Below are 24864 nucleotides of genomic sequence, written 5' to 3' on the forward strand. Positions count from 1 at the left end.
ACCTCACTTACCCTCTTTCGGGGGCCGGACTCCACCTCTCTCTCCGCCATGTTGGGCCCCGCTCAAAACCGCTGCGGCTCCCGGCGCGGTGGCGGCGGCACCTCTCGGGCCCCGATCCCCGCCCACACTGCAGGCACAGCCGCCTCGCAGCAGCTTCCCCGGATCCCGCCTGGCCTTGCGCTCAGTGTGGGGAGGGGGCAGAAACTGTGCGCCGGGTCGCAGATCCTGAGATTTCACGGGTGTGCGCGTGGGCGTCTGGGCTACCCGCAAAAGGTAGGGGGGCCGGGACTCGGGGGGTTAATGGCCTCCAAGGGGCTCCGGGAGTAGGATTATTTTCTCTCAGAGAAATTCCTCCGCCTGCGGTTTCTTAAAGGGATCACCAAACGAGCCCCTTGCGCGCGCCCCTGATGCGCAGGCGCACCTTAAGCCCCTCCTTCCTTTCCCACCAAGCCCCCGGTCCTGAGCTTGCGCGGTGAGTGGCCCTGGTTAGGCCAAATCCTGCAAGTCTGTTCTCTGCCAGTCGCTGCTCCCACCACTTAACTATGGCTGCTGCCTTAAAGGGACCATGACTCAGTGGTGAAAAAGAAATAAAAGAAATCCTGTCTGGAGAATTGGGGGAAATGTCTTTGAGGGGTCCACATCACCATCTGATACCTGACTACAGAGATTCATTGTAAAGGGAGAACAGTTGTGAACTGAAGTTCTCAGTGGACCTCTGAATATGAAGAATCCCAACTGGTGAAGAAACAAGCTTGTCATCTCAAGGAGAAACAGCTCTTCTACCTTTAGATAGCCTGGTTTAGAATTTTAAGGTCAACTCCTACAGCCTAGCCTCAAAATCAGATCCTTTGATGATTTCAAAGTTTGAACCAACAACTGGAGATGATTTCCACGCCAGTAATTTGACCTTAGAATATCAGACTCAGAAGAATCTTAGGAACCATCCACACCAACACTTCCAATGAATCCAGAGTTGAGTCACAGTCCTCCACACTTTTCAGTCCACCAACCTGTCTTCAATACAGAGAAAAATTCGTTTTTACCTGATATCCCTAGATGATTAAAACTGAAAGTTCCATGATATTTCTAGAATATTGTAATTCTGTGAAGCTATATTATGATTTATAGATGTTGTGTGTCCTTAACAACCTCCATTGAAGGAGCTTGAAAATTGGGTTTAAAGGATGAGGAGTGTATTTTTAAAACAGGAAACCCTGAAACCAAAGCTGAGTTCTAAGCTAAGGATGGCTGAGGTGAATGGGGGCTTGATTGATTCCTCTTCTGTTTAGTCCAGCCTTAGGTGGAGAAAAATTGCCATAATGGAATTCACAATGATATCTTAGGGTCAATGAGAAGATATACAAGTAAGAAATACAGAGGTCATTTCCCATGACAAGAAACATTCATATGGGAATGAACAACTCCTAACAGGGTAAAAAGATGTAACTTCTGTGTGTCACTGTAACTTTTGTGTGTCATTTGGTGGCTGTTTTGAAACCTAGAAGTGTCTTAAATTATGGCAGTTTATGCTGGAAGTTTCCATGTTAGTCCTTTCTTAGGTCTGTTTATCTTTAGTTTAACCCCTGGGTAGAAGAGAGGAGAGAAGGACAAGAGTTACTTTCATTTAAGTGAGAATCAAAACATGTCATCCTTTAGCTCCATATCCAGAGCAAGAAAGAAAGAAACTAAGAACTTAAGGAAAGATAGTTCCAGAGTTTGTGGGTACGTGAGAGTTATAGTGGTTTCCACCCATTTTATTAGCAGTGAAACACTCCCTTCTAAAAAAAATCTGACAGCTGACAAAAAAAATTTTTTAATGGAACTGCTAAGTTTAAAGTGGGATTGGGGAACACAACTAGCCAACTCACCCAGCCTTACTCTCCTGCCATTCTTTCATGGCACCTGCCGCCGTCAGAGAAATGTTGTGCTTTCCAGAATATAGTGTAAAGCCATTGATTTAGTCCAACCCTAAACCTTAAAGATAGAGGTACTGAGGCCAAAAGAGAAGATGTGGCTTACTTAAAATCACACAAAGGATTAGTAACAGCATCAGGACTAGAACAGCCACCTTGGCCCCCACGCCCCCAATCTAGGGCTTCTAGAGATGTTTGGAACATGTTGGATCTTGAATAATAGACAGGATTTGTACACTCCAGATAATATACAAATATACCATGAATGTTCAGTGCAGTTGAGCATGCAAGGTTAATCATAGTATCATAATTTTACAGAGGGGGTCATTGAGCCTAAGTGGCTAGTCCAAGGTTATTCAGTAGAGAGGCCAAGCCAGAATTCAAAGCCTTGTTTTTTCTGGTTTATTTGAATATATCATAAGCTAAAGGTTGCAAACTGGTGGCCACAAGATCATCTCTATTCCACAGACATGTATGAACTTGGACAAGTTACTTGCTCTCTCTCTGCCTCTATTTTCTCATCTATAAAATGGGTTGTTGGGAGGCTTAACTTAGATAATATCACTAAATATATTAGAACATTTTTTGAATCCTAGCACCATATAAGTATTTGCTCTTTAAAAAAATTTTTTTTAATTATATGCCAACATGTAAAATGGGATATTTTCTGCTTCTCTCAAAAAAAAAAAAAAATTAGAATGTAAGAGGATAATATTTTGCACATACAATTATTACCTAAATGTAACCCTGAGACTTATTTTCCTAGGCAGGGGAGAGTAGAGTAAGTCTTGGTAGAGAGAAAAAGAATTGCTAAATTTCCTTAGTTCCATTTAACCTATAATGTTCAGCACATAGTAAGAACCTCACAGAGTTCTCCCATACTCCAGATAACTTTTTTAATCCATGACAGCTGAGCTGTGAAATAGAGAAATAAAAGAAAAACCTGACTCTTAATTGAAGGGTAGAAGAAAGAAGAAAAGAGATGAGAGAGGCAGCCAGTGAGAAATATGCCATGTCTTCAAAGAAGAAAGGTTTCTTGCTCTGCTTCCCCTTGATTCCAACTAGGGATGACTTGTAAGCTAGGACAGCACCAATAAGCTGGCAGCCACATCTTAGTAAAATTGATGGCCTAGTGTAGTTGGGAAGAGAGAGAAGGCCTGAGTTTAGCTACTCAGAGTGTCTCTTAGCCAGAAGTGAGTCCAGGTTTTATGGGGCTTGAAGCTTATATGATAGCAGGGGGAGACAGAGGCTACACACTCTTTAAGAAAAATAATACAAAATCAGGCACAAGGTCTTAGAAGGAGTTGTGCAAGTGAAGTGAGGGGCTCTTAGCTCCTGTGTAATACAGAATATGTCCAGAAGTTCCCACATACCCTGTGGAGGAATAGGGAAAGTGGCTAGGAGTACTAGCTGGCAAATATCAGGGAAAGTAACTCTGAAGATTGAACTGGGCCAGGACCAAAATAGCAGTGACATCCAGACCTCAGGAAGAGCTGTGGTTTGCCTCCAGGCTCTAAGTCTGCCTAGAGAGGCCAGGCTACAAGATAATACCTCACATTCACCTAGTATACACCAACAGGTTACTGAACAGCCAGAAGAGTCAAAGAATAATCCAAGCACACCAAATAGAGCCAAGAACCCAGGCTTCCCAGCACCATAAAGCCTCAAACATGCAAATGCCATCTAAGAAAATGGACAGAGAAAGTGCAGCTATATGACATGTTTTTTTTCCCAAAAGAAATTATTCCCTAAATGGTGGCTGAAGAATATTTTTCTGAGAAGGTGATATTTGAGCCAATACTCAAATGATGAGCAAGAACTAGCCATGCAAATGTTTGGGGTAGAGCATTCCAGGCAAAGGCAGTAGCAAATGTAAAGCAGGAACAAACTTGCAGTATTCAAGGAATAGCAAGGTGCCAGTGTTGTTACAACAGAAGAAGAGAGGAGAAGAGTAAGAGAAAATGAAGTAGTTGAAGTGGTGGGCACAGCCTAAACCATGTATCGTCGTGTAGGTTGTAATAAGGATTTCTAATTTTATTCTGTGTATGATGGAAAAAGCCACTGGACTTTTTTTTTTTTTTAAGTGATATGTGAACCCTCGGTTACTATGTGGAAAATAAACCATAAAGGAGCAAGAGTGGATATAAGTTAAGGGGCTTTTGTAGTAGTCCATGTGAGAGATGACAATGGCTTGGCCTTGGACAGTGGCATTGGACTTAGTGAAAAGTAATTGAATTCAGAATGTTTTGGGGATTTAGCCATTAGGATTGCTGCTAATGATTTGGATGTTGTGGGTGAGGGGGAAGGATTATTTAAGAATGATTCTCAGCTGTTTGACCAGAACAACTAGATTGATGGTATTGCCCATAATTTGCAATAGAGAAAATTAGAGGAGAAGATTGAGGGACTGGGGCAGAGGAGGATCCAAGAACAATGCCTTAGACATTAAATTTGAGATGTTCCTTAGATGTCCAAGTGAAAATGTCAAATAGGCAGTTGGACATCCAAGTCTGAAAGTCAGGGGAAATATCAGGGCTAGAGATAGAAATATAGAAATCATCAGTATAAGCCATAAGACTGGGTAGGATTACCCAGGGACTATCAGTTGTGCTGAGCCCAGAGCCACACCAACATTTATAACTCAAGAAGAGAAAGAGGATCAGTAAATTAGGAAAACCAGGAGAGTGTGTGGTCTCTGAAACCAAGTAATGATTGTTTTAAAGGAGAGGATCAATCACTAATTTGTCAAATGTCACTGAGAGGACAAGTAAGATGAGATGCAAGAAATGTCTATGGGACTGGAAGTTTTTGTTGATTTGGACAAGAGCCATTCAGTGGATTGGTATGGGCAGAAGCATGATTGGAGTGGGTTGAAAGAGAATTGTTCAAGAAGCAGAGAAGAGTAAGTATGGACAATTCTTTTCAGAAGAGGTTCTGAGAAATAGGGTAGTGATTGGAAGGGGGGGTGTGAGTCAAAGGATTTTTTTTTTTAAGATGGGAATCATTAAAATGTATTAAAAATAGGAAAGCATTACCAAATACATTGAAAAGGTATAGTGGATGACAGAGCATCAAGACCTCCCTCCATACTGGCAGAAACCATAGGGAAGAGACTGATACAGTGGAGAAAGGTCAGGAAGTAGATGGTGAGGATGGTTGAAAAGAAGAAATCATGTATCTTGGGGTAAAGCCAGTTTTAGAAGCCAGTGCTCCGTCCAGCATCTAATCCCTGGGAAATGTATTCTGTAGAGCTGTCAAAATTATTGGGTTCTTTCCCCCCTAAGAAAGGTAAATATCATTGTACTGCTTCTTCTACAAACTTTATTCTCCAGGTCCTAGCAGATGAGGTAAGATTCAGGACTGACAAGGACATATTAAAGATGAGCATATTTAATGCTGATGATTTAGATATTTTGGAATGTCAGGGTGACAAGGTCAAGGACATAGCTGCAAGTGACAGCAGTTGTAGTCCTGCTGCTTCATGAGACATTTTTTCATTTCCTGAAAAAACAAATAATAAGAAGAATTGCTTTCAGTAGTATGGAAATTATTTTTCAAAAGTTATATTAAAAGAAATGACAATCCCCCCAAAAGAAAAAGAATATATGTTTGCATATATATGCATTTAAAAATCTGGAAAGAGATACAAGATGCCATTTGGGCTAGTTGAAGAAAGATGGGGGAAGAATAATCTTCACTCTGTATTTCGTAATTTTTTGAACTATGTGAGGGCATTACTTATTTTTAAATTAAGTACTTTTTAAAATGAGTTATCTCCAAATCCTGATTAAAATAATGAGTTTAAATAAATGAGGAAATAATGGTGAAATAAACAAACAAAAAAATCCAGCATACATTTAGCAGTAGGGGTGAAACAAACATTTATCATGCTTTCCAAATGAACAGCAATTTATACTTACAAAGTGCCTTTACACTCATTCATTTTCCCTGTTAGGTACAGAATGTTTTTTCTACATTATTCTACAAAGGAGGAAGCAGATTTTCCGATGTTATGTGACCTACGCAAGGCTGCATAGCTACCAAGAGGAGGAACATGAGAGACATCTGCGCTGTATAACTCCAAGTTCAGAGTCATAGGGAGAAAACAGAGATACCCCAGAACATGGGTTACACATGCAAATACTTACAAGGGTTAGTAGGTAGCAGAAAACAGTAGGGCAAGCCAAGTGGAATAGTAGAAAGCTCATGCCTACTCTACAGTAGGCAGTTACTACTCACCTCAGGAGATTCTTGCCATAAAGGAATGCCAGCCCAGAATTGCCATATCTTCATAACATGGAAAAAGTTGGATTTTTATTTGGAATTCCCCAATTTTCAAAAGTGGCTTTATTTACAGGAATAAAATACACATACCATACAATTCACCCATTTAAAGTATACAATTTAATGGTTTTAACTATATTGACAGATATGTGCAACCATCTTCACACTCACTTTGAACACATTTTCATCTCAAAAAGAAACCTCATACCCTTTAGCTTCCCTGTCCTCCTTCCCACCACACCTCGAAGCAACCACTAATCTGCTTTTCATCTCTCTATATTTTCCTATTATGGACAGTTAATGTGAATAGAATCATATAATATGTGACCTTTTGTGACTGGCTTCTTTCACTTAGCACTTGTTAAAGATCCATCCATGTTGTAGCATGTATTAATACTTCATTCCTTTTTATAGCCAAATAATATTCCATTGTATGGATATATCATGAAATTTCCCAATATTTGAGTGCTTTCAATGAAGTCAAATAATTTTAACTTTCCGCATGAGCCAACCAGATGCATCTGCAAAGCCCTAATTTGTAGCCTCCCCATACGCCTCAAATAAATATCACCTAACATACAAAGATCACATGCTAATTTCAAAATAAAATATATACAGACAATAAGTATTTTATCTCAACCTTCTCTTCTGAAATACAGTTTCAATTTCCTAGGACCCTGAAAACTAATCTGTAAAATTTCAAGTTCTCTTATAGATAGAGCAGCAAAATTATCTTTCATTGGGACCAAGATAAATTAATTCCAAAAAGAGCTTACAAAGTGCTATAGAATATGCATAAGTTTCTGTATGCATACCATATACTTTTTAAATCAGACCCTTTTTATGGTGGTTTGACTTTTTGCTGTTATAAACAACATCGTAGTAAATATCCTTTGTGAACATCTTAAATATTTCCTTAGAAAAGATTCCTAGAAGTACAATTGCTGAATCAAAGGTTATGGCTTTTGATAGATGCTACTTGATTGCCTTCCAGAAAGATATCAATTTATACTCTTGCCAGAAGTGTCTGCTTTTTTGCAGACTCTTCTCGCTGGATACTGAATTTGTTAAATATAACTAAAACTACATCTTAATTACAGAAAAATGCACAGATCTTAAGTATATAGAACAATAGATTTTTAAAACTTGAAACCATCTCCAAGATCAAGAAATAAATATCAGTAACTTCCCAGAAGCCCTTGTGTGGTGGTTTGAAACTGTATCTACCCCCAAAACACATGTTCAATTTAATCCAGTCCTGTGGGTGTGAGTTCATGGTAAGTAGCACCTTTTGATGAGATTACTTCAGTTAAGGAATGGTCCAGCCAAATCAGGATGGGTCTTAATCCTATTACTAGAGTCCTTTATAAGTAGAATGAATTCAAACATGAGAGAAAGCCACAGGAAACAAAAAGGTGAAATGGAATCAATAAGAGAAGGAAGAGACCAGGAGATGCCACTATATGCCTTTCCATGTGTGCTGGTCTGAAATTATTGTGTGCTCTACAAAAGCCATGTTCTTTTAATCCTAATCCAATCTTGTGGGAGTGGACCTATTGTTTGAGTGGGACCTTTTGATTAGGTTTTTCCATGGAGATGTAACCCTGTCAATTCAAAGTGGGTTTTAATCCTTTTACTGGAGTCCTCTATGAAGAAAATAAAAGGCAGAAAACATAGAGCTTAGAGCCAACACAGACATTTGGATATGCATGCAGAAAGACCCACAGGAGTTGAGAGAGCCATTTGAAATCAGAAGTTGGGAGAAAAGGACAGCAGGTGTCACCATGTGCTTCCCATATGACAGAGAAACCCAGGATGCCATCAGCCTTTCTTCCAAGTCAAGGTATCTTTCTCTGGATGCCTTAGTTTGGATATTTCTATGGCCTTAGAACTGCATACTTGTAACTTAATAAATCTCCTTTGTAAAAGCCAATCCATTTCTGGTATACTGCATTCTGGCAGCTTCAGCAAACCAAAGCACCACGTGACAGAGGAACCAAGGATCACAAGCAGCCAGCCCCAGAATGCCACAGTCTTCAGGGAGAAAGGGTTGCCTTGATGATCCCTCAATTTGGGCATTTTGCTGGCCTCAAAACCGTTGAGTGAATAAATTCCCATTGTTTTAACGTGACCCAATTAATGGCATTTGCTTAAGCAGCCTTGGAAGCCAAAACATCCTTTAAGCATCTTTTTCCTGTAACTATACCCCTACATAAAGATAACCACTCTTGAGTCTTCTAAATAGGTTCTCTTTCTAACATGCCAATTTAATAGAATAATTGTATCTTACTGTTATCTTAATTTCTTTGTAGTTTTTAAGGAGGCTAAACTCTTGAAAAAATGCTTATCATCATTTGCATTTCTTCTTTGAGAATTGGCATTACATTGTCTTATTTAATCCTCACAAAAATCCAGTGAGGTAGGGAACTTTTCCATTTTATAGATGAAAAATTAAGGCCTATCAGGATTATGTGACTTCAGACAGCTAGGAAGTAGAAATGGTATTCATATCCAAGCCTTTTATTTTTAAATATTTTTATTGAGATATATCACACACCATATAGACCATCCAATGTATAAATCAGTAGCTCACAATATCATCACACAGTCGCCTATTCATCACCATGCTCATTTTCAGAACATTTGCAACACTCCAGAAAATATAAGTAAAAAAAAAAAAGAAGAAGAACAGTCCTGTTTTAGTTTGTTTGTAAAGCTGTCAGAATGCAATATACCATCAGGGGAATGGCTTTTAAAAGGAGAATTTATTAAGTTGCAAGTTTGCAGTTCTAAGGCCATGAAAATATCCAAATTAAGGCACCACCAAGAGGTTACCTTCACTCAAGAAAGGCTCATGCCATCTGGAACATATCTGTCAGCCAGGAGGCAAGTGGCTGGTGTCTACTGTAATCTTTGATTTCTGAACACCTCTGTCAATTGGGAAGGCACACGGTGACGTCTGCTAGCTTTCCCTCCCAGCTTCGTCAACAGCTTTCCCAGAGGCATTTTCTTTTATCTCCAAAGGTCTCTGACTATATGGGCTCTGAAGCTTTTTCCAAAATGGTTCTCTATTAACAGGCTCCAGTAAGCAACCCTGCCTTGAATGATGGAGACACATCTCCATGGAAACCACCTAATCAAAAGTTCCCACCCACAATTGGGTGAGTCACATGTTCATGAAAACAATCAAAAAGTTCCCACCCAACAATACTGACATGGATTAAAGAACATGGTTTTTCTGGGGTACATGACAGTTTCATACTGGCTCAACCCCATATATCCCATACCCCTTGCCCCTCATCTTAGTGACTACTAGTATTTCAATCTACCCATTTTTTTTTATCCCTTATACCCCCTTATTATTTATTTATTTATTGTTCTTGGTCTTTTTACTCATCTGTCATACCCTGGATTAAAGGAGCGCCAGCCACAAGGTTTTCACAATCACATGGTTACACTGTAAATGCTATATGGTTATACATTCAGCTTCAAGCATCAAGGCTAAACACAACAACCAAACTCACTGCCCTTCCTCTGTCTATGTGGAACATGACTCCCAGGGGTGTGGACCTTCCTGGCAATGTGGGACAGAAATCCATGAACTGAGACTCAGCATCAAGGAATTGAGAAAACCTTCTCAACCAAAAGGGGGAAGAGACAAATGAGACAAAATAAAGTGTTAATGGCTGAGAGATTCCAAACAGAGTCGACAGGTTATCCTGGAGGTTATTCTTACGCATTAAATAGATATCAGCTTGTTAGTCAAGATGTAATGGAGAAGCTAGAGGGAACTGCCTGAAAATGTAGAGCTGTGTTCCAGTAGCCATGTTTCTTGAAGATGATTGTATAATGATATAGCTTTCGCAATGTGACTGTGTGGTTGTGAAAACCTTGTGTCTGATGCTCCTTTTTATCTACCTTATCAACAGATGAGTAAAACATACAGAATAAAAATAAATAATAGGGGGAACAAATGTTAAAATAAATTTAGTAGATTGAAATACTAGTGATCAATGAAAGGGAGGGGTAAGGGGTATGGTATGTATGAATTTTTTCTGTTGTCTTTTTATTTCTTTTTCTGAATTGATGCAAATGTTCTGAGAAATGATTATGATGATGAATATGCAACTATGTGATGATATTGTGAATTACTGATTATATATGTAGAATGGAATGATCATATGTTAAGAATGTTTTTGTTTGTTATATATTTTTAAAAATTAATAAAAATATATATTTAAGAAAAGAATCAAGGCTATGGATTACAATTCAACAGCTTCAGGTATTTCCTTCTAGCTATTCTAATCCACTAAAAACTAAAAAAGGATCTCTATATAATGCATAAAAATAACTTCTCAACTCTATTTGAAATCTCTCAGCACTGAAACTTTATCTCATCCCTCTCTTCCCCTTTTTGGTCAAGAAGGCTTTCTCAATCCCATGATACCAGGTCCCAGCGCATCACTTGGAGTTGTGTCCCACATTGTCAGGAAGATTTACACCCCTGGGATCATGTCTTTCGTAGGGGGGAGGGCAGTGAGTTCACCTGCCAAGTTGGCTTAGAGGGAGAGGTCACATCTGAGCAACAAAAGAGGTTCTCTGGGAGTGACTCTTAGGCATAATTTTAAGTAGGCTTAGCTTCTCCTTTGCAGGTATACGTTTTATAGGGTCAAGCCCCAAGATCAAGGGCTTGGCTTATTAAATTGGTTATCCCCACTGCTTGTGAGAATATCAGGAATTCCCCAGGTGGGGAAGTTTAGAATTTCCTCCTTTCTTCCAAGTCCCTCAAGAGGTCTTTTAAAATACTTTTTTATTCTCTTCCCAATTACTCTGGGATATATTGGGGCATCACACTAACTTGTATTAACCAACAAGATCTCACACCATATTCAAGATTCCATGTAATTATGGTGTTCAAATAAACTGACCATATAAGTTAAATTATGTAATGTGTTACCAAAAATATAAATTTTGTACCAAAAAAAATCTCTCCCTTTGGTCTCACATAAAGTTGAAGTTTTAAAATATGGACCATATGATCCTTTACCTTGTATTCTGATTTACCTCAGTCTTATTGAAATTAGCTTCATTCATATCTCTAGTTGAGGTCTGATCACTTTTTCAACTTTTTTAACAGTTGCTGTATGGGCTAATGCTGACTTTCACAGTTTGAGAGCTCTAACTCTGAGTCTCAGATGCCCCACCAATACTCAAAGTTCTAGCAAATCCAAGAGTTTTAAACACCAATGCTTATGTCCTTTCCATTACATCAGTATTTTTTGTTTGTTTTGAGTTAAAATTTCAATTCAGTGAAATGCCTAAATTTTAAGTATATCATTTGTGCCAGTTTGTAACTGTTGTGTACCCCCAGAAAAGCCACATTCTTTAATCCTGATTCAATATGGGGGTCGGCTCTTTTTGGCTAAGTTGTTTCCCTGAAGATGTGACCCACTCAGTTGTGGGTGGGATCTGTTGATTAGGTGGTTTCTATGGAGATGTGTCTCCACCTATTCACGGTGGGTGGCTTACTAGAGGCCTTTAAGAGGGAACCATTTTGGGAAAAAGTTTCAGAGCCCGCAGAGCCAGAGACTTTTGGAGATGAAGAAAGAAAACAACTGCAGGGAATATGTTTGAAACCAGAAACCAAAGGACCAGCAGTAGCCAGTCACATGCCTTCCAAGATCAGCCTTTCTTGAGTCAAGGTATCTTTCTCTAAATGCCTTCGTTTGGACATTTTTATGGCCTTAGAGCTATAAACTTGTAACTTCATAAATTCCCTTTATAAAAGCCAACTCATTTCAGGCATACTGCATTTCCAGCAGCATTAACAAACTAAAACACTATTTAATGAGTTTTGATAAAAATGATATATGCCAATATATAACTACCACCCCAATGAAGACAAAGCATATTTCAGCATATTTCTGTGAACCTATGAGTTCACTCATGCCCTTCCTCTCAATTTTCTTCACCCACAGACAACCATTGTCCTGAATTCATCACCATAGATTAGTTTTGCCTATTCTTCAACTTCACATGAATGGAATAATTCAGTATGTACTCTTTTGTGTCTGACTTCTTTCACTCACCATGCTTTCAATGGTCATCCACATTGTTGCTTGGATCAATAGTTCATTCTTAGTTGTTGTATAATATTCTGTTTTGACTTGCTTCCGTTTGTTTATTCATTCTTTTCTTGATAGACATTTTGGTTGATTCCGTTGTTGACTATTATGAATAAAGCTGCCAAGAATATTTTTACACAGGTCTTTGTATGGAGATATTTTCATTTCTCTTGGGTAAATACCCAACAGTAGACTTGCTAGTCAATGTTTTTTGAAGTTGAATATTGCTTTTTATTGTGATTATTCTCACTAAACAAAATAAAGAAGGAAAATAAAGTTCATACATTGAATTACTGGCCAGAAATAACCACTGTTAAAATTTTGGTATACATCTTTCCAGACTTCTTTCTTTTACTTTATTGAGGTACAGTTTGCATTTACATAAAATATACCTGTTTTAAGAATACCATTTCCTTACCAGTTTTAGAACAATTCCAATATCCTAATAAGGTCACTCAAGCCCTTTTACAGTTAATCCCCATCCCACCCACTGCCAGCTCCAGGCACCCATTAATCTACTTTCCTTCTCTAGAGATTTGCCTTATCTAGACATGGCATATAAACAGGCTCATAAAATATATGGCCTCTTCTATCTGGCTTAATGTTTTTTTAAGATGCTTTCAAGTTGTAGCATATACCAGTAGTTCATTGCTTTTACCTCTGAATAATAATCCATTGTATGAATATACTATACTTTGCTTATCCATTCACCAGTTAATAGACATTGAGGTGAATGGATAAACAAAAATGATAAATTCCAATATATCATTTTTTTACTATTATAAATAATGTGGCTATGAAAATTCACATAGACATATATATTCATTTCTCTTAGGTAGATACCTAGGAGAGGAATTGCTGGGTCATATGATAAATTTACCTTTATATTTTGAAAAAACTGCCAAACTGTTTTCCAAAGCAGCTGTATTATTTTACATTCATACCAGCAATATATGAGATTTCCTGTTTCTCTTCATCCTTGCCAACATTTAGTGTTATCAATCTTTTTAGTTTTAGCCATTTTAACGGATATGAAATTGTTTTCTTTTTGTGGTTTCTCATTGTGCATTTTCCTGATGACTAATGATGTTGAATATTTTTCACATTCTTATGGCTATTTGTGTATCTTCTGTGATATTCAATTATTTTGTTCATTTTTTATTAGGTTGTTAGTATTTTTAATGTTTTGTAGGAGTTTTTAATATATTCTAGAACAAGTCTTGTGTCAAATTTATGTATAGCAAACACCTCTCCAGTTTGTGTCTTGCCTTTTCATTTCCTTAAAAACAATAGTGGGACATGAAAGTAAGTTATTAGGTCACAACCAGCATTTTAGAATGGAATGGAATGGAAAATATCAAAATGCATCTCACATAACAAATTTAGTGAAATTTCTGTTTGGGTTATATATGTGTGTGTATTTGTGTTTCTATTTATTGGGTTATAGGATGTGGCAGATTCAAGATGGCCACAAGTTTGTTGACATCATTCTCATCAGAAGGTGGGGCATCCAGGTTCCATCCCCTTATATCTAGGTGAGCTCTGTGACTGCATTCACTAATGGAAGATGACAGAAGTGATGGTGGGCCAGCATGCAAGCCCAAGCCTTAAGAAATTTGCAGCTTCCACTCCCTGTCTCTTGAAATACTCTCTCTAGGAGCCCTGAAGTATCAGGAAACTTGAAAACACCAAACTGAAGAGCCCACAAATAGGCCCTCCAGTTTATTGTCCCAGGTGAGTCCAGCCTTCTAGCTTCCCCACCAAGGTGCCAGACATGTGAGCAAAGCCATCTTAGTCTGTCTAGATCAGTCCATTCACTAGCTGATTACCTTTGAATGACCTCAGTCAATGCCAAGTAGAGCAGAAGAATTCCTGAGCCTAGTCCAAATTTTTGGCCCAGGTAATGATGAGATATAATAAAATGACTATTGTTTCAAGCCACTAAATTTTGGGATAATTGGACATACAGCAATAGAAAACTGGAACACAAACAAAATGTTGTCTTATTCAGCTTTGCTGATAAAAAATGTTTGTCTCTCTAGGTAATTGATCTTTCAGAAATACATGGTAAGAAAAGTTTACAACCTAATACATTGTTAGGGACTTACAGTATAAACTAAAAGTTTTGTTGTCTATTCTTTATCCTATTAATAATATTCTCTCCTTTTTGCCCTTGGCTTTTTGCCTTTGATTAACAGTTGTTCCTCAGCCACGATGTGCCTCACCATGTGGCAGAGGAATCCAGAATCTCCAGCAGGAATCTTCAAAAAGAAAGCATCTTTTTAATGAGGCTTTGATTTGAACATTTTCATGGCCTCAAAACTGTAAGCTTGTAAGCTAATTAATTCCCATTGTTGATACCAGCACATTTTACGTTATCTTCATTGAGCAGCTTAACAGACTAAAACAAGGTATAAGAATTTCCAAGGGGGAAGCAAAACTAGAATTAGCTGTAGATAATAAGATTGTTTACATAGAAAATCCAAGGAAATCTACAGAGAAATGATTAGAATCAATGAGAGTGTTTGGCTGTTTTGGTTCCTGGGCTGCTCAAACATACCATGAAGTCAGTCGGGTTGAACAATGGGAATTTATTCACTCACCATTTGAGTCTGGGAGAAGGTCAGAGTCAGGCTGTCCTTGGGGCAGTGCATTCTTCCTGAAGACTGGGGTTCTGGGACTTGCAGATGGCATCATTAGCTCCTCTGTCACATGGTAAAGCACTAAGCGGTAACTCCTGGTCTTTCCCTTATATTCTAGGTTAGGTTTCTTGTCTCCTGTGGCTTTCTCTTTCTTATGTCTGAATTCGTTTCATTTATAAAGGACTCTAGTAATAGGATTAAGATACATCCTGATTGTGACGGATCACACTATAACTGTAGTAGCCTCATCAAAATTCCTACTTATAATGGGTTCAACCCACAGGAATGAATTAAATTTAAGAATATGTTTTACTCAGTGTTTCAGTTTCCTAATGCTGCCAGAATGCAATGTACCAGAAATAGGTTGGCTTTTATAAAGGAGATTTATTAAGTTTTGTTCTAGATTGCTAGCTGCCGGAATGCAATATACCAGAAACGGAATGGCTTTTAAAAAAGGGGAATTAAATAAGTTGCTGGTTTACAGTTCTAAGGCCAAGAAAATGTTCCAGTCAAAACAAGTCTATAGAAATGCCCAATCTAAGGCATCCAGGGAAAGATACCTTGGTTCAAGAAGGCCAATGAAGTTCAGGGTTTCTCTCTCAAGTGAGAAGGCACATGACGAACACAGTCAGAGTTTCTCTCTCATCTGGAAGGGCACATGGTGAACATGGTGTCATCTGCTAGCTTCCTTTCCTGGCTTCTTGTTTCATGAAGCTCCCTGGGAGGCGTTTTCCTTCTTCATTTCCAAAGGTCGCTCGCTGGTCAGCTCTGCTTCTTGTGGCTATGTTGTTCTCTGCTCTCTCTGAATCTCCCTCCAAAATGTTTCCTCTCTTATAGGACTCCAGAAACTAATCAAGACCCACCCAAATGGGTGGAGACACCTCCACCCTAATACATCTTTTTTTTTTTTTACATGGGCAGGCACCGGGAATCAAACCCGGGTCCTCTGGCATCCCAAGCAAGCACTCCTGCCTGCTGAGCCACCATGGCCTGCCCAAATAATACATCTTAACAACCACTCTTGATTAAATCACATCTCCAGGGAGATGATCTAATTACAGTTTAAAATATACAGTACTGAATAGGGATTAGAAGAAATGGCTGCCTTTACAAAATGGGGTTAGGATTAAAACATGGCTTTTGTAGGGTACATGCATACTTTCAAACAAGCACAAGTTTCAATTTTACAGTTCTAAGGCCATAAAAATGTCCAAACTAAGGCATACAGAGAGAGATAACTTGACTCTAAAGGAAAGGCCAGATGGTGTCCGGATTTCCTTTATCACTTAAGAAGGCATGTGGTTGGCATCTGCTTGTCCCTTCTTAGCTTCTCTGGGGCAAACTCTGAATTTCTTCTCTTAGCTTTCCTTGGCTCTCTCCAGTTTCTGGCTTCTCAGTACTGTGGGTCCTTGCTTAGCATCTCCTAGGAAGACACATGTCAACATCTGCTGGGCTCTGCTTCCTAATGGCTCTCCACATGTCTATGTTGGCACTCCAAGCATCTCCAAATGTCTGTCTGAACTTTCTCCAAAATGTTTCCCCTTTTAAAGGACTCCAGTAAACTAATCAAGATCCATCTTGAATGAGCCACAGCTATGTGGAAATAATCTAAGCAAAATGCCACACCTCCAATTGGGTGTGTCACCTCTCCGTTGAAATAATTTAATCAGTGGTTCCAACCTAGACACTAGGTCAGCACCCCCTCCAAGATCAGTTTAGGATTGAAAAAACATGGCTTTTCTGAGGTACATAACAGTTTCAAACCAGCATACTCAGGTACATACATCTTCATGCTACCATATTAACTGTATTGCTAGATAAAAGATCAGTATATAAAATCACTCTATCGTCCATAGCAGCAGACAATATAAAACCCAATTTAAGAATTATGCCATTTATAGTGGCAACAAAAATATGTGGTTACTATGAATTACTCTAACGAAAACCGTGTAGGATCTTTATTGGGGGGGTGATTTCAAAGTGTTAATGAAGTACATAAAAGAAGACTTGAATAGACAGACTGATGTAACTTGTTTATGAATGGTATATTAGTCAGGGTTCTCTAGAGAAACAGAACCAACAGGAGATATCTGTAAATATGAGATTTTATAAAAGTGTCTCATGCAACTGCATGGATGCATGAATCCAAATTCCATAGGGCAGGGTGTGAGCTGGCAACTCCAATGAAAGTCTTTGATGAATTCCCCAGGAGAGGCAGGTTGGCTGACTGAAGTAGAGACGAAAGTTCTCTCTTCTATGTATGCTGACATCATCACCTCCCCCTTAAAAGTTTTCAGCTGATTGGATTAAATCCTGCTGATTGGATTCTCTCATTACAGAAGACACTCCCCCTTAGTCATTAAATCGGCTGATGGATGATTTAATAAACCAGCCTTCTGGTTTATTAGCCAGCCATGAATTTGCTTGCATTAATAGTTAGGCCATTGTTTGCTTGACCAGATAACTAGACACCATCACCTAGCCAAGTTGACATAATGACCCTAACCATAACAAATGGAAACACTCAACAGCAGAAATTTGTCCATTTCCCCCAAATTAACCCAAAATTTCAAATAATATCCAACAAACACTTTTAGGAAATTGAACTAGCTAGTCAAAACTTCATATGGAAGAGGAAGGGACAAAGAATAATCAAGACTAGCACAAATTTGGGAAGAGTTGCTTTACTGGGAATTAGGACTTTTAATAAATCTATAATAATAAACAAATTGATCAAAGAACAGAATTGAGAACTAAAAAACAAATCTGTACATAGGTAGAAAATTCATTTATGGCAGCAAGAACATGATTTACAGTTTCGTCAGTACTGCTGGAAAAATGTTGGAAAAAGTAGAATTAGAACTCCAGATGGATTAAAGACCTAAATATGGAAAGCAATTTTTTAAAAAACAATTTGAAATATTTATATAGAAGATATTTATGATCTTAGAATTGGCAAAGATATTTTAAAACACAAAAAGCAAAAACATAAAAAATGAAAAATATTCCCAGCCCTCTAAACCAGCACTGTCCAACACAAGCCCCAAATGTGAGCCACAAAAGAAATTCTCCTAAGTACATTAGGAAAAGTAAAAAGAGACAGGTGAAATTAATTTTAATAGCATATTCTATTTAACTCAATATATTATAAAAATGTAATTTCAACATATAATTCATTAAAAATTCTTAATGAGATATTTTCCCATTCTTTTATTTGTACTAAGTGTTTGAAATCTTGTATGTATTTCACACTTATAGCATATCTCAGTTCAGATCAGCCAAATTTCAAGTGGTCAATAGCCATATGTGGCCAGTGGGTACTGTTTTAGACAGTACATCTGTAGACCAAATGACTTAATGCATATAAAAATCATTCAACTAACATTAGCTGTTACCCTAATAAAGCCCGTCCCCTCTACCTCAACTCTTTCTCAGGCATATATCCTCTAATTTTCCTTCCAGGTCCAGTTTAACTTGTAGAAAAATAAGTCCGCTTTCATTGTCTGCACTCTCCTCACCCTCTTGTCATTTGAGTTCTATTCTCACTACTCTATTGAAACTGCTGTCTCAAATATAATAATAATAATTGCTAACATTTAATGATCTGTTATGTGCCAGATGTTGTGCTTAGTGAGTTCTTTAATTTTTACAATCCTATAAAAGAGGTAATACTATTATTCTGTTTTTACAGATGAGAAAACTAAGGTTGAGAGGCAATAAGCAACTTGTCAAAGGTCATAGAGCTAGTGTTTGGAGGAACTGGAATTTAGCACAGATGTTAATACTCCCTTGCTTCACACTCTTATCCACTATAGCTACAGCATGCTGCTCCTTCCTATTTCAAATCCCAGGCATCATTTACAATTATTTCTTAGTCCAAACCATTTTCTCCCTCAGTAGCCTTCAACACTGCTGCTACCTTCTTAAGTTCTTTCCTTCTCTTGGCATCTCTGCTGCTATATTTAACTTTATCTCTATTCATTCTTCCCAAAGCTTTCTTCAATAGTTTCACTTCTGTCTTTAGACTCTTTTCTTTTCTCTTTATCCCAGTAATTCTTTAACAGGAATCAATAGATGGGCTTCAGGAGTCCAGGAGCTCCCCGAGTTGTATGTAATCTGAGGTATGTATTTGTTTATGTCCACATTACCACAGCTTTCATTGCATTCTAAAGTAATATGGAAGATAAGAATACCTCTTGAATACACGCCTCTTGAGTGATCTCGTCCATTTTTGCCTCAGTTCTCAGCATGCAAGCCTTACCTCCAACCCCACCACCAGTAGTCATAAGTCCTGATATTTTATAGTAACCACTGTTCATGGTAGTAGTAGTTAAGGTAATGCTGGCTTTTATAACAAACAGACCCAAAATTGCTTAATGATTTCAACACAGATTATTTCTCATTAAACAGTCCAACTAGTGTTCCTAGTTGACAAGGGCAGCTCTGCATCATATGGTCACTTAGAATTTCAGACTGCATCTTCAAAACATGGGCTATAAGGTCACCTGGGACATCTGCATCCCAGTCAATTGGAAGGGGCAAAACATGAAGGATTATATATGGGTCAGGCCTAGAGGTAACCAATGTCTTCTTAATTTTTTTGTGAACTCAGTCTCCCTCTCTCCCTCTCTCCCTCTCTCCCTCTCTCTCTTTCCAACATGGAAGTCAGACTTCTTTTATTGGTAGTTGGCTTCCCAGAGTGGGAAATGGAAGTTGCAAGCTCTTTTAAGGCCTAGGTCTGGAAGTTACACAGTGTTAAATTCTGACACATTCTGTTAGGTAAAGCAAGTCACAAAATGTGCCAGTTTGAAATTATTATGTACCCCAGAAAAGTCATGTTTTAATCCTGATCAAATCTTGTGGGCCCAGACCTATTGTTTAGGTGGGACATTTTTATCGTATTCTTTACATGGAGATGTAACACACCCAGTTGTGAGTGTAGCCTTCTGATTAGATGGATTCAAGGTGGATCTTGATTAGTTTACTAAAGTCCTTTAAAGGGGGAAACCTCAGATGCAGACACTTGGAGAACATTTGCTTCTGAACTGACAGAGATATGGATGTTTGGAGATGCTTGGATTGCTGACAGAGAAAGAAGATGCCTGGAAATGGGCAGAGCCCAGCATACCTTCCCATTGGCCTTCCCATGAGATGCTTAGCAAGACAGAACCTGGAAAGAGCCAAGAGAAGCCAAGAAATGAAACCTAGCCCTGGAGGAACCAAGTGAGGAACCCCCACAGGAAATAGAGGCTGGAAGCAGTGGAACCCAGGAGGAAAGGGAGCAGCAGATGCCAACCAGGTGCCTTCACACCTGACAGAGATGTTCTGGATGGCATCAGCCTTTCTTGAGTTAAGGTAACCTCTTGTTGGTGCCTTAATTTGAACATTTTCACAGGCTCAGAACTGTAAACTTGCAACTTGATACATTCCCTTTTTAAAAGCCATTCCATTTCTGGTATATTGCATTCTGGCAGCTTTAGCAAACTAATACATTAGCATATAGTAGATTCATAGAGAAGGGAAGTAGCAACTGGGCTTCCTGTTAGGAAGAATTTTGGCAGGAGTGGCACTCGTGTATAAAAATAAGAGAGAGTGTTGACCTCTATCCTTCCACTTATTCTATCAGAATAATAAATGTCTTCAATGATTAAGCCAGTGTATGTGACATTTGGGTTACTTGAAGGCAAAAATAGGGATACAATTATCCCTTGCTTAACAACTTTAATTCATTCCTCAATATCCTGCTTCTAAGTGAAAAGCCTTTATATGAAAATCTTTTTATTACTTTTAAGGGGTGAAATTATGATTGTTCCATCATATGATAGATTGTTTCTACTAAGCAGTCCCAGTTTTTCTTGTTTCCCTGTAGCCATGCATGGTAGTGACTTACTGCACTGATTTTTGGCTTAGCCAGGTGACTTGTTTTAGCCAGTGGGACAGTAGAAAACTAATGCATGCTCTCTCAAAAAAGTGTTTATGTATTTTCTCTTCCTTTCTCTAAATCTTGCCATTACTGTGAGAACAGAAGCCAGCCTGCTACAGCAGAGCTAAGTCATCCCAACTGAGGCCAATCTCGATCCACCAATCCCTAGCCAACCTACCAGCTGTTTGAGGATTCATGTGTGAGTCCAGGGGAGATCAACTTACCCACCAAAGATCAGAGGAATTGACCATGAATAGACTCATGACAAATAATAAATTGTGGTTGTTTTCAGCCGCTGCGTTTTAGGATGATTTTATGCAGCATTATTGTAGTAATAAATAACTTATAAACATTTGTATCAGTTTTCTATTGCTACATAACAACTTACCAGAAACTTAGTGGCTTAAAACTGTACATGTTTATTATCTCACTGTTTCCATGGGTCACAAGTCCATGCATGGGTTAGTTGGGCCCTCTGCTCAGGATCTCACTAGGCTGTAATTAAGGTGTCTTTCTGGGCTGAGATTTATTCTGAGGCTCAGGGTCTTCTTTAAGTGCTCTGGTGGTTGACAGAAATCAGTTCCTTACAGTTGTAGGGCAGAGGGTCTTACCTCCTAGAGGCCACCCACCATTCCCTGGCATGTGGCCCTCTCTACAACATGGTAGTTCTTCTTCAAGGCCAACAGGAGAGCATCTCTGCTACTTCAGTCCTTTCTTACTTCTTCTGTTTCCTTTAGACTCCTTTTTAAAGTTCCTACCAGTTAGGTCAGGCCCACATAGGATAATCTCCCTTTCTGTTAAAGTCAACTAATTAGGAAATAAAAAATAAATAATAATAAAGTCAACTGATTTGGGACCTTATTATAGCTGCAAAATCCCCTTACTTTTGGCATATAAGGTAACCTAATCACAGGAATTATATCTCATCATATTTGCAGGTCCTGCCCACAAATATGAATTATACAATGGGGTAGAAATCTTGGGGGCCATTTTAGAATTCTACCTAATATGATATCCCAACTTAAGATAACCAAACAATATTTAAATATAAAGATAAGTAAACAATTTTTATTGTGTGCTGAAAAATGAAAATAAATTTATATAAAATATATAATATGCCATACCATAATAAACTTCAAATAAACAAAATTTTCAGGTTACTATTTCTTGTATGAAAAATGTGTTGGTTTTTTTTTTTTTTCGCATGGGCAGGCACCAGGAATCAAACCTGGGTCTCCAGCATGGCAGCCGAGAATTCTGCCACTGAGCCACCATCACACTGCTCTGTAAAATGTAATTTATTTAGGGTTATCATACTCACCAAAGGAACACAATAAAACTTGATGTGGCAGACAGTTAGTGGAGATGAATGCAAGGAAGTCATTACTTGGAAGGTGCATTCTTTTTCTGAACGTTCCACTTATTTTACAAACTTTTATATGCTCATGGTTATTTTGTACTTAAACTTTACTTAAAAGCAAATTTATTTTCCTGAGAATATATACAAATGGCCAAGTGACAATGAAAAGGGGCTCAACATCATTAGCCATTCTAGATCACGAGAAGCTCTACTCAAGATAGTACAATGAGAAACTTCAGGGCTCTGTCTACAAAGAAGCTTTGAACAAGTAGGAAAGAGAAGAAATCTCTCACAAAGCTCCAGAAAACACTTGAAGGCTTGCTAAAACAGGGCAAACACTGAGTCAAGAAAAAGCATACTTAAAAACAATAAAATCTCACAGCATTTTGGCTGGCCATTGCCTTATCCCCTCACTGGTTTGGCATGGAGTCAGCTTCTGTTTCCAGTACAGGTCCTTGGTCCCAGCTCTGGAGGGAACAGAATAACCATAAAGCACATACTGGGAGCATGAATGTCTGGCATAATCTGGTGGTAAGCTGAAGGTCAGGAAATGGATGCTGTCCTGCAACTAAAAGGCAATTCACAGTGCTCTCCTGAAGAATGGTATGGGAGAGCAGGCATATCGTGGCTGAAGGACATACAATGCAGAGCCCAGGACCATGAGGAAATTGTTCAAAGAGGGGACATTCATACTTGTGTAATTAGTGGAATTCCTAGGATCTTCCCAAAATAAGACACATGCAAAATGGACCTGGGAGGCCTCTATGCATTGGACTGGAGCTATTCTGTAAATTCAGTGCATTGATGAGCTCTGAAGGAGAGCACTCGGGTCAGCCTGCAAAAAATTAGGAAAAGTGTTTTCTTTTTTCCTTCTATTAATTTTATTTTTGTTAGCATCCAGCATTCAAGGAAAGCTCTGTCATAACACTTTCTGGATACAAGCCTAAGGTACGGGAGTCTCACAGTCTAAATTCCAGTGATAATTCATCAAATTATCAAAATGTCCAGATTTCAATAAGAGATTACAAAACATAAAAAAAACAGGAAGTTGCAGTCCAGACAAAGAAGAAGATTAAAGCATTAGAAACCATCGATGAGAACGCAAGACTGGGACAGAGACTTTTAAAAACACCTGGGGGTGGGGGGCAAGGGTAATTCATTAGTAGAATTCTCGCCTGCCATATGGGAGACTCAGGTTTGATTCCCAGTCCATGCACTTCCCCAAAAAACAGGTAAGCAAAACAAACAAACAAAAAGTCAACAAATGGTGCTGTTCACAGCCCATAATGGGATACTCACATGGAAAAATAATGAAATGTGATCCCACCATACAACACACAAAACAAGAACAACAATTGTCCTAAAAAACAAGAAAAGCAAAACTTGAGGACTTAAATGCTCACCCGGAAAATTTAGAGAAGGAAGAGCAAACTAACCCCAAAGCAAATAAAAGAAAAGAAATAATAAAGATTAAAGCATAAATAAACAAACAGGAGAACAATAAAACAATAGAAAGAATCAACAAAACCAAAAGTTGGTTCTTTGAGAAAATCAACAAAATTGATGGACCCCTACCTAGATTAACAAAGAAAGAGTGAAAGAGGACACAAATAAACAAAATCAGAAATGAGAGGGGGGACATTACCACAGATCATGAAGAAATTTTTTTAAATTTTGAGAATAATATAAACAACTATATGCTAACAAAACTATACAAATTCGCAAAACACGAACTATCTGTACTAACTCGAGAACAAATAGAAGATGTCAACAAACCAATTGCAAGTAAAGAGTTTCAATAAGTCATCAAAAATCTTCCCATGAAGAAAAACACAGGACCAGATGTCTTTGCAGGGGAATTTTATCAAACATTCCAAAAAGAACACTGATTCTACTCAAACTCTTCCAAAAATTTGAGGAAAAAGGAATGCTACCTAACTCATTTTATGAAGCTAATATCACTGTATTGCCAAAACTGGATAAAGATGCTACAAGAGAGCCAAGATGGTGGCTTATTGAAGTGTGGGATTTAGTTCGTCCTCCAGAGCAGCTAGTAAATAGCCAGGATAGTACAGAACAACTGCTGGGGCCATGTCAGTGACTGGACACACAGAATACCCCCATCTGGACAAGCTGGACTAGCTGTGAGCCCACCCAGAACCGTGATTCCCCCAAGCCATGGCAGCTGGCAGCCCTCCCCGAAAGGCTGCTTCCCAGAGGGGAAAGGAAAGAGACTATACTAGCAGCAGGGGCTGAGTGCAACCAAGCTCCAATTAACTTTCTTACTACTAAAAATAGGCCCCTAGCTCAACTGAACCTCGAGTAAAAGCTGAGGTTGCTGGGTTTTGCTCCGGCACAGAGGGGGCAGTGCTGAAAGAAAAAGAAAGAAGAAAAAAAAAAAAAGCAGAGGTTTTTTTTTTTAATGGACAGCACAAAATACTTGAAAGGGTCTGGGCCCTGAAGGAAAGGAGGAGGCGCATAGGACCTGGAGATACACAAAGCAACGTACCAACTTAAGGTCTTGATTGGCAAACCCAAGGAATGGGGGTTCTGCTCTGAAAAGGATTATTTTTTATTTTCTTGTTTGTGGCTGTGTTTCTATGGCTTGACTGCTGTT

The 24864-nt window shown here is 38.6% G+C and overlaps 1 protein-coding gene and 1 long non-coding RNA gene across 11 annotated transcripts in view; one reads left to right on the plus strand and one right to left on the minus strand.

Moving 5' to 3' along the window:
* ZMYM4 (zinc finger MYM-type containing 4) overlaps nucleotides 1–418 on the minus strand; it is a 273687-nt gene extending 273269 nt beyond the window's left edge. For 4 of the 10 annotated variants that reach the window (XM_077150329.1, XM_077150333.1, XM_077150331.1 and 1 more), the window contains exon 1: nucleotides 12–416. In XM_077150329.1, the coding sequence (XP_077006444.1) occupies nucleotides 12–50 (39 nt within the window). In that variant the 5' untranslated portion in view covers nucleotides 51–416. Of the gene's footprint in view, nucleotides 1–2 lie in introns of all 10 variants that reach the window. The other 6 variants (XM_077150336.1, XM_077150328.1, XM_077150338.1 and 3 more) reach the window with 5 other exon arrangements.
* LOC143674525 (uncharacterized) lies at nucleotides 37–21178 on the plus strand. The gene is made up of 2 exons (XR_013171099.1): nucleotides 37–273; nucleotides 20990–21178. It is a non-coding gene; the product is annotated as an uncharacterized LOC143674525 (long non-coding RNA).
* Nucleotides 21179–24864: the final 3686 nt, after the last annotated feature.

This window comes from Tamandua tetradactyla, chromosome 2 (assembly GCF_023851605.1).
Source record: "Tamandua tetradactyla isolate mTamTet1 chromosome 2, mTamTet1.pri, whole genome shotgun sequence".
Classification (NCBI taxonomy): domain Eukaryota; kingdom Metazoa; phylum Chordata; class Mammalia; order Pilosa; family Myrmecophagidae; genus Tamandua; species Tamandua tetradactyla.